This window comes from Littorina saxatilis, linkage group LG4 (assembly GCF_037325665.1).
Source record: "Littorina saxatilis isolate snail1 linkage group LG4, US_GU_Lsax_2.0, whole genome shotgun sequence".
In the NCBI taxonomy this organism is placed as follows: Eukaryota; Metazoa; Mollusca; class Gastropoda; order Littorinimorpha; family Littorinidae; genus Littorina; species Littorina saxatilis.
In genome coordinates, this window is record NC_090248.1 from 65,565,302 (window position 1) to 65,575,685 (window position 10,384).

Below are 10,384 nucleotides of genomic sequence, written 5' to 3' on the forward strand. Positions count from 1 at the left end.
TTCTTTCTTTCTTTCTTTCTTCCTTTTCTCTTTCGTTGTCGTGCAGTTTCTTTTTACACCCCCGGTATAGGGGTGTGTATAGGATTCACTCGATGTGTTTGTTTGTTTGGGTGTGTGTTTGTGTTCGCATATAGATCTCAAGAATGAACGGACCGATCGTCACCAAACTTGGTGAACAGGTTCTATACATTCCTGAGACGGTCCTTACAACAATTGGGACCAGTCAAACACACGGTTAGGGAGTTATTGGTGGATTAAGATTCTACAAGGACTTATAGAGAAACATATTCATGGTCAAAGGGAAATAACCTTCTCAGTTGGTGGCAGTGAGAATGGGTGCAGTGAGAATGGTTATTTCCCTTTGACCAACGGGGGTGTTTTTCCTACCTCGAAGGAATTTCTTGTTTTAGATGGCTCTCTTGTATAAACTGTTCTTTACAGTTTGTTTTGACATAGCGAGGTTTGTATGCTGATTTAGCGTTCCCTTGCTCGTCATTACAATCCATTGTTGTCTTGCTTACGGATTTGTTCATGGCTGCCCTTTTTCTTCTCAACATCTTCTGACATTTTGGCATTACACAGGGGTATTGAGAAAAACCTTGAGGTTGTTGGGTTTGTTATTTCTTTCTTTTTACATTTAGTCAAGTTTTGACTAAATGTTTTAACATAGAGGGGGGAATCGAGACGAGGGTCGTGGTGTATGTGTGTGTGTCTGTCTGTCTGTCTGTCTGTCTGTCTGTGTGTGTGTAGAGCGATTCAGACTAAACTACTGGACCGATCTTTATGAAATTTGACATGAGAGTTCTTGGGTATGATATACTCAGACGTTTTTTTCATTTTTTTGATAAATGTCTTTGATGACGTCATATCCGGCTTTTCGTGAAAGTTGAGGCGGCACTGTCACGCTCTCATTTATCAACCAAATTGGTTGAAATTTTGGTCAATTAATTTCCGGCGAAGCCCGGACTTCGGTATTGCATTTCAGCTTGGTGGCTTAAAAATTAATTAATGACTTTGGTCATTAAGAATCTGAAAATTGTAAAAAAAATATTTTTTTTATAAAACGATCCAAATTTACGTTCATCTTATTCTCCATCATTTTCTGATTCCAAAAACATATAAATATGTTATATTTGGATTAAAAACAAGCTCTGAAAATTAAAAATATAAAAATTATGATCAAAATTAAATGTTCGAAATCAATTTAAAAACACTTTCATCTTATTCCCTGTCGGTTCCTGATTCCAAAAACATATAGATATGATATGTTTGGATTGAAAACACGCTCAGAAAGTTAAAACGAAGAGAGGTACAGAAAAGCGTGCTATCCTTCTCAGCGCAACTACTACCCCGCTCTTCTTGTCAATTTCACTGCCTTTGCCATGAGCGGTGGACTGACGATGCTACGATAATACGGTCTTGCTGCGTTGCATTGCGTTCAGTTTCATTCTGTGAGTTCGACAGCTACTTGACTAAATGTTGTATTTTCGCCTTACGCGACTTGTTCTATATTTTGTTCGTTCTCTTGGAGTGTCTTTACTGCCTCGTTTAATCCGGCACGGTTGGCCTAGAATTCTGTACAGCAAACGCTACCCGAAACCCCATCTCAAGATTGATCATATGTTATCTTCAAGAGAGATCAAGGGGAAGATTCGAACTCACGACCTCGAGACTTCGTGTCTGATGTCCTAACCACTAGGTTACTGCGCCAATTGAAAAAAAGATGGGAAAACATTGATATGAACTCATGTTATGTTATTATTGAAACAGCATGATTTATATCTCTATCCGCCCACTGTTCAGAAGTGAATACATGTATAACTTTTTCTTTGAGATCTGTTTTCAAGTGCACAGAGCTTTGGAGAGATTCAATTACTGTTCTTGTCATTGTTCTTGCATGTTGTAAATAGAGATATCGCAGTTATTTGCATGGCGCGAATGTCGTGTAGCATGACGGTGTAAACATGTACTGCGATTCCGTGAAACATGTTTGCAAATAAAGGCAAATTTGAATGGCAATTTTTATGTTTTTGCAACGCATGAATGGTAATTCAAGCGTAGAATGAAATAAAATTATTATTTTTTCTATTTTTGACAACACTGGTGAAATGGCATTGGCCCTGACATTTCGAGGCCCCGAGGCCTTGAGTTCGAATCCCTGCCAAGTCGTTTATTTTTTCTGCACGATACTTCTTGACAAGTATGCTCAGCTCTGAGAGAGCAAACCGGATGTTACCACTGCAAAATTCAAGCGTTGACTGAAGCTCTCAAGGTCATACACGCCGTATAGATGGGGTTTCGGGTAGCGTTTGCTGTACAGAATTCTGTACATGATTTTCAGCCCTATCTTTCAAACTCGTAGCCCCGGATAGTCATAAATAGACCACAGCTTTAAGCAAACAAACAAACAAACTGCCTCGTTTTAGCAGCTCCTATCATTTTGTTCTGACATAACGATGTTTGTGTTCGGATTTATTATTTCCCTGCTGAACATAAGGGGTCATTCTCATCCTGGCTTCCGGATTTTTCTGTGACTGCTTTTTTCTCTCCATTATTTAGTTTTGTTTGTTATTTAGTTTAGTTTGTTTGTTTGCTTAACGCCCAGCCGACCACGAAGAGCCATATCAGGGCGGTGCTGCTTTGACATATAACGTGCGCCACACACAAGACAGAAGTCGCAGCACAGGCTTCATGTCTCACCCAGTCACATTATTCTGACACCGGACCAACCAGTCCTAGCACTAACCCCATAATGCCAGACGCCAGGCGGAGCAGCCACTAGATTGCCAATTTTAAAGTCTTAGGTATGACCCGGCCGGGGTTCGAACCCACGACCTCCCGATCACGGGGCGGACGCCTTACCACTAGGCCAACCGTGCCGGTCTTGTCTGTTATTGACGGTAGTAACGCACGGGAAGTTCGTGTGATAGTTTCAAGTTTCAAGTTTTTTATTAGTCCATAACCCCTGGGGGCATTTTGAACAATAAATACAATCAATACAATCATGATATATGCTAATATAATAAATAAATAAAAATTAAAAAGATTATGAAAAACTGTTACAGATTCTATTAATAAAGTCCAAAATATTCATTAGCAATTTCTTTTTGTTAGTAGCAAACAACTTTTTAAATTTAAGTGCATTAGGTTTTTTCCAATAGTAAGATGGTAACAACTCAGCTCTTTCTTCTTTGAAAAAATCACAGACAAATAAATAATGGAATTCATCACCTATGTCTTGTGATACACATTTGGTGCAAGTTCTTTCTGACCTCGGGATGTTAAGGTAACGTTCTTTCTGTACAGGCAAATTGTTGTTTAATGTTCTGAACTTCATCATTGCAACACATTGCTGATATGGCAGGTGTGTGACATAGTCTTCACATGCAAAAATATCTTTAAACATTCGATAATTCCAAAACATATTTTTTGTTCCAATTTCTGTAAACCATTTATGGATATACTGGTCATACAAGCTTCTTTTTACTTTCTGTTTAAACCATGCGCTTGAATATTGAACATTTTCTTGAGAAGTCCAAAGGCCAGGGAGACCAATTTCATTTAAGGTTTTTTCAATAAAACATAAATAATCAGATTCAATCATCTTGTTGATATACAATTTATAAGTAAAGCAGTACACAATACTAGAAAATTTATTTTTATGAATAGGACTAATCAGTTTATACCAATAGCAAAGCATTCTACATTTCATATTAACATCTAGTGGATATCTTCCAAGTTCACCAAATATCATAGCATTTGGAGTTGATTTTTTTAGTTTGAAAACAATTTTATAAAAACGTAATTGAAGTTTAGTAGCAAGTTCGCAGGAACCAAAACCCCAAACCTCACATCCATATAGTAAGATTGGAGCAATCATTTTATCGAACAGGTCAACTTGTATGTCCACAGGCAGTGACAATTGTCTACACGTACGCAAAAGAACAAACATTGCCCTTGAGGCACGATCATATAGATTCTTCTGTGCGACTGAAAATTTATTATTATAATTAATTTTAAGGCCCAAGTACATTACATCAAACACTACTTCGATTGAATTGCCATTATACTTAAACAATGGTTTATTTCTAATTTTACCTCTGGAAAAAACTATAACTTTCGTTTTGTTTACATTGATATTTAGACGCCATTTTAAACAGTATTCGTGCATTTTGTTTAGACATTCTTGCAGGTTTTTTTCAGACTCTGAACAGATCACAGTATCGTCCGCATACAGTAATAAAAACATTTGAAACAAAGCATTTACATCAGTATCTTCCATTCCAACCACAATAGCCTCCCTTGACATAGTTTGTAAACCATTACTGTTTTCCAACAAAAAAGGCTTTAGATCATTTAGAAATAGAGCAAAAAACAGCGGTGACAAGTTTTCCCCTTGTCTAACTCCACACAAACTGGGAAAATATCCAGAGCACTCACTATTAACTTTAACGCAAGACTTGGCATTTTCGTACATATTTCTTACAGTTTTTAAAAACTTCCCATTAACATCAGAACTAACTAATTTCTCCCATAAAAATGCACGGTGAACTTTATCAAACGCTTTTTCATAGTCTACAAATGCACAAAACAGTCGCTTCTTTTTGTTGAGAAAAAAATTTAATATACAATGCAAAGTAAAAACATGGTCTAGTGTTGAAAAACCTGTGCGGAAACCTGTTTGTTCTTGACCTAATTTATTATTACTCTCCAAAAAGTTTGATAACCTAGCATTTAAAATTGCACTGAAAAGTTTTCCGAAACAACTGAGTATAGTAATTCCTCTATAATTTGTGGGGTCAGCTTGGGAGCCTTTATTTTTGTACAATGGAATAATTTCGCCTACAGCCCATTGTGTTGGAACCTTTCCTGACTGCAAAACAACATTAAACAACAATACATAAATATCAATCATTCTATCATGCGACGCTTTTAAATACTCATTAATTATTTTATCTTGACCGCATGCCTTATTGTTTTTCAGCTTGTCTATACATTTGATAACTTCCTCCTTTGTAAAAGGCGCATTAAGAAATTCATTACTTGCTTCATTTAAAGGTTCATTACTATCATCCATTTCATTTTCATCACACTCTTGTAGTTTATTGAAATGTTCGAAAAACTCCGAACAAGTTGGATAGTTAGTTTTGGAATTATTTTTTTTATTTTTATTTTTATTTAGAAGATTCCAGTATGCTTTCGGGTCATTACTTCTTAACTTTCTCAAAGTTTTAACGAACTCATTATGATACAACTTGCATTCCTTTTTTATTGTCTTTTTGTATTCATTAAAAGCACTCTTTTTTTCATGTTCATTGAACGCATTTTTAAAGCGTCTTGCTTTATTTTTCGCATGTAAAAATATTTTTCTTTTCTCTTTGCATATTGCACTAAACCATGGTTGTTGGAGTTTGAATTTCTTTGAACGTGGCTTTTTCGTAACTTTTTGTTCTTTAATTACACCGATTTTCTCAGCAGAACAATTTAGAATATCACAAATCTTATTAGTAACACTATCAACGTCATCTGTTGTCGTACTCTCACTTGTAGCTAGCATATCTTGTAATTTAGTTTCAACAGTATAAATATCATCCTCATTCAGATTAACTACAAAAGCTAACTTGGTCCCATTGTTATTATCCCATTTTGGTTTTGTGTACTTGTTACCCTTTTCTCTACTTTTAGACAGCAAATCTTCATTTTTGGGGTTTTTCACATCGTCTGCTAGGCAATCATTAGCGCGTACTTCATTCTGTTTTAATAAATGCAAAACAACAGGACAGTGTACGTCAGAATAAATTTCACAAAATTCCATCACAGAAAAATATTTAACTTTCGAGAACAGATCTTTTGACAAGATGCAATAATCAACAACGCTCTTATCCTTACATGTGCATTTACCAACCCCTGTATCATCGCCAACTCTACCATTAGCAATAACTAAGCCAGTCATTTTACAAAAATCAATCAATTTAAAACCAAGGTTATTAGTATTATTATCCTGTGATGCCCGCTCACCTATTAGAGTACCAACCTCATCAGAGTCAAACAAGTCATTATCAACAAAACCTTCTGAATGCTGATCATCTTCATACAACATTTCACTCAGATGACCAGTGCGGGAATTTAAGTCTCCTAAGAGACAGACATAATCATTATCTACCCCAAACTGCATGTACACCTCTTCTAATTCAGCATAAACATCTTTATTATGGTAAGGTGATCCTTCTGGGGGAATATATAGAGCACAGAAAAGGGTGTCACGGCCAAGTATTTTCTTATCTAACTTAAAAAATAGCGCATTCTCACACATTTCTACATCCAAAAATCTATACCATATTTTCATCTCTTCTTTTATCTTATGTGACAGCTTTTTTTCTTCAAAAATAGTTATATTATTAGCAAACACTTCCCGTATTAAAACTAATACACCACCTGATTTTCTGCGAAATTTTCCTCTATTCTTATAAAATGCTATGTATCCTGGAATGTTAATCTCATCAACATCATCAAGTTTGCTCTCGCTAAAACAAATAATGTCATATTTAGCAATAAATTTGACAAATTCAGGAAATGTTAGCTTTGAAGTGATTCCACAGACATTAAGCGCTAAGCATGAGAGTATATCAGGGTTATCCTCAATACTATATTCAGTACTAAAGGAATCTCCAATCTCACTATTACCATTATGTACATCTATTTCAACAGTAGATTTGTTACATACATTCTCAACATCTAACGAGTCAAAGTGAACATCAACATCTGACATTACAACAACATTATCCATTTCATGCGCATTGCCAACATCCAGAGAGTCATGCAAAATATAAACATCAGAAGCATTTGTATACACATCAACAACATCAACATCATCAGTATCACCACAGACCTTCACCACTCTCTCTTCGCCTCCCTCTTTACCGCCATCATCACCCCAGTCACCGTTAAATGCTAAGTCATGCACATGATTTCCAATTTGGGGTATTCCTGCAGCACCATCATTCACACGACCGTTATCTGTAAAGTCATGCACATTGTTTACATCTTGGTACATACAAACAGCCTCATCACTTTCACAACCCTTATCTTCAAACTCATGCACATTGTTTTCTTCTTGGTGCGAACACACAACATCATTCTCACAATCATTCTCTAAATCATGCACATTATTTTCATTTTGGGGAATAAACACAGCATCATCATTCTCCCAGCCCTTGTCTTCAATAGCATGCACGCTGTTTTCATGTTGGGTCATAGCCACAGCAACATAATTCTCGCAACCCTTACTGTCAGAATCATGCACACAATTTTTATATTGGGTCATACACACATCAGTATCGTTCTCACAAACCTTGGCATCAAAATAGTGAACATTGTTTGCATTCTGGGACATACACATAGCTACCTCGGTCTCCAAACTCTTATCTTCAAAAACATGTACATTGTTTTCATCTTTGGGCAAACACACAGCAACATCAGTCTCACGTCCCTTTTCATCATAGGCATGCGCATTGTTATCATCTTGGGACATACACACAGCCACCTCGGACTCCCAATCCGTATCAACATCATGCACTTTGTTTTCTTCTTGGGACAAACACTCTGCATCAACATCATTCTCACACTCTTCCTCCACTTGACCTACTTTCACTTCAGACTCACTCTTCATGTGTGCATTAATACTTGGCTTTGCATTCTCATCTTCCAAAACACACATTGTGTCCGTCATTTCATCCTGTTTTAGCACTATCTTATCTGTCAATTGTAAACACGGCTTACTATCGCTGTTTTTACCACAGTTTATGATTCTTTCATGCTCTTCTGGCATGATGTTTTGTTTATCGTTCCCATCATAGGGTATAACACCAATAAACTCAACACACAACAGTCCGGTTTTACTTACTTGGTTACTTTGCGACACAACATCCTTGGAGCGCTTGTTACCAGCAGAGTCCTTGTTCTCGCTAGCACTGTCACTGTCTCTGACACCAACGCTTGCTAGCCAGCTGGTTACAGCACTGTATTTGTTGACATATGTGCGTGGGTGGGGAGAACGCGTGTCCCCAACCTCGCATGACACCCGTATAGGGTAACCGCCCTTCTGTGATGGTTTAGTGACCGAAAATCCCGTGCTATCTTCGCCTTTTCCCGGGTCTGTTTCGGTGCATAGGGGTTGTACTCTGGCAGAGATACAGGCGCTCGAAACTGCCTGCTTGCTGGGGGGGCCGTAACCTCTAACTTTCGGTTTGCCGATGATACCTCCAGGGGGTTCCTATTCTGCTAGTAGGCTGGCAAGGCCGAGGTCCTCGAAGTCGACCGAATCCACTCCCAGTTTGAAAAGATCGTCGGGATTGTCGATGACGATGACCTTCCTGGGGCTGTCTCTGTCGGAGAGGCCTGGTGGTCGCCGCTTGGTGCAGTGAATTCTGCCGTCGATTGACCACGCGTGTTCGACTTCTGGCACCTTCTTCTTGATGTAGTGTAGCATTCTTGCCCTCAGGGTCGTAAGATCATCGAACATGAAGACCCCTTCGTGTTCTTTCTTGTCCTTCAAGGTTTTCTTCTTTTGGAGCACCTCCTTTCTCTTCCTTCTCGAGATGAATCGAACGAGGACTGGGCGGCCTTTCCTTTTGCGGTCCCCTGAGCGGTGGACTGTTGATAGGTCGTCGGCAGACACATCGGCACCAGTAGCTTTGAAGATGTCGAGAACCTTCTTCTCGATGTCTTCGCCCTCCTCCTCCTTCACACCTACAATCTTCAAAGTTTCACGGCGGCTGTACTGTTCCAGCTTGTCATTCTCATACTTCATGAGTAGAACATTCTTCTGCAAGTGCTGGATGACCGCTGAATCCTGGCTCACACCTGCAGGTTTGGGCATTTTCTGGATGACTTTCTTCATGACCTCCCCTACTGCGAAGGCTACTGAAGTGACTATAGCAGGGACGAGTTGCTGCATCAGGAACTTGTCACCAGCCTTGCCGGCACCACCGCCACCGTCACCGCCACCACTCTTACCCTGACCCTGTCCGCTCTGGCTGATGGCCTCGTTGATGCGTGTCAGTATACATTCATGCAGCTCTGCGACGTCAAAATCCACATCTCCCTCCATGTTACAAGCCTCCATACCTGTTCCGCGCTCTATCTCTGTGTCCACTCGGAAGCGCTTCTCTTCTGAGATGGTCGGCGAAAAGACCAGAGCCCGCTTACTCTTTCTTGTGCCTGTGGTATCGCTCATGCTGAAAGGCACCGTCACCAGTGCTCACTGACCTTGCAGCTGTTGTTTTCGGCAATCCGAAAATCCCGTGCGCAGCGACTCTGTACTGAACTACCACCGGTTCGCTTCTCGCCTCACGCTGGTACACATATTACATAGCATTCCGGGGACAAAATGGATGAAACGTTAACCTCAAGCACAGTCAAAGTCACCAAAATGTACTCAATCCACAGTACCACAGCACATGTTCACTTTAGATAGTTTTTTTGAGACTATCAAATGTCGTAGTCCAACAAAATATATGAAAAAGACACGAGCGAAATCACACACACAACCTGCACCCGTAACAGGGGCAATCACTCTCTAGTACTGTGGGGAGTTCTGTGAGTTTTATTTATTTCAATTTGTATTTCTTTCATATTTCTGTCGTTGTCGTGGGAGTTCTGTTTTCTCCTTATTTCCTTCTTTCAATAGTTCCAATCAGTTTGTTCAGACTTATGGAAGTTTGTGTTCGGATTTATAATTCCCTTGCTGAACATTACGGGACATTTTCATTCTGGCTTCCGATTTAAAAAAAAAAAAGATTTCAACATTTTTAATCATTTATTGAGAACTGTGTTATGAGTTCGTCCCATCCCTTGGAATTAAGGGACAATTCCAATTGCAGTTTCGGATTTTTCAGTGACTTATGTAGTGTTTCAACTCTTCTGAATTGTTTGTTCTATCAAACAAGTATTGTGAATTCTGGGCACTTTCTTTCTTTCTTTCTTTCTTTTTTCTTTCTTTCTTTCTTTCTTTCTTTCTTTCTTTCTTTCTTTCTTTCTTAGTTTAATTCCTTTCTTTCTTACTGTTTTCTTTCTTTCTTTCTTTCTTTCTTTGTAGTAAAGTCCGTCATAGAACTCCGTTTCTCTTGTCGCTTCCTTGTTTCAACAGCTCTTATCAGTTTGTCCTCACATATCGAGGCTTGCGTTCGAATGTCTTTATGAGCTTTAAGGACTATTTTCATTTGTGCTTCCGTAATTGTTTCGTTATTGTTCTTTGGTTCCACGTCTATTTACTTGGTCGATTTCTTTTCCTTTTTTTCAGCTTTTTTCATGCCTTTTATTTTTGTATGTCTTTCATTTCCTGTCCTTTTCTTTTCTTTTCATTCCTGTGCATTGAGGTTGTCCA

The 10,384-nt window shown here is 38.7% G+C and overlaps 1 protein-coding gene across 1 annotated transcript; it reads right to left on the reverse strand.

The window, feature by feature from the left end:
- Nucleotides 1-2,926: 2,926 nt before the first annotated feature.
- On the reverse strand, nt 2,927-9,552 carry LOC138965392 (uncharacterized). Its single transcript, XM_070337532.1, has 2 exons — nt 7,904-9,552; nt 2,927-7,017 (listed from the first exon to the last, which is right to left on the reverse strand). The coding sequence occupies exon 1, from the start codon at nt 9,233-9,235 to the stop codon at nt 8,273-8,275; it is 963 nt and encodes a 320-aa protein (XP_070193633.1). The 5' UTR covers nt 9,236-9,552; the 3' UTR covers nt 2,927-7,017; nt 7,904-8,272.
- Nucleotides 9,553-10,384: the final 832 nt, after the last annotated feature.

Excerpts from the sequence above, each read along its gene's own strand:
- LOC138965392 (XM_070337532.1), bottom strand. The coding sequence starts at position 9,235 with ATGAGCGATACCACAGGCACAAGAAAGAGTAAGCGGGCTCTGGTCTTT.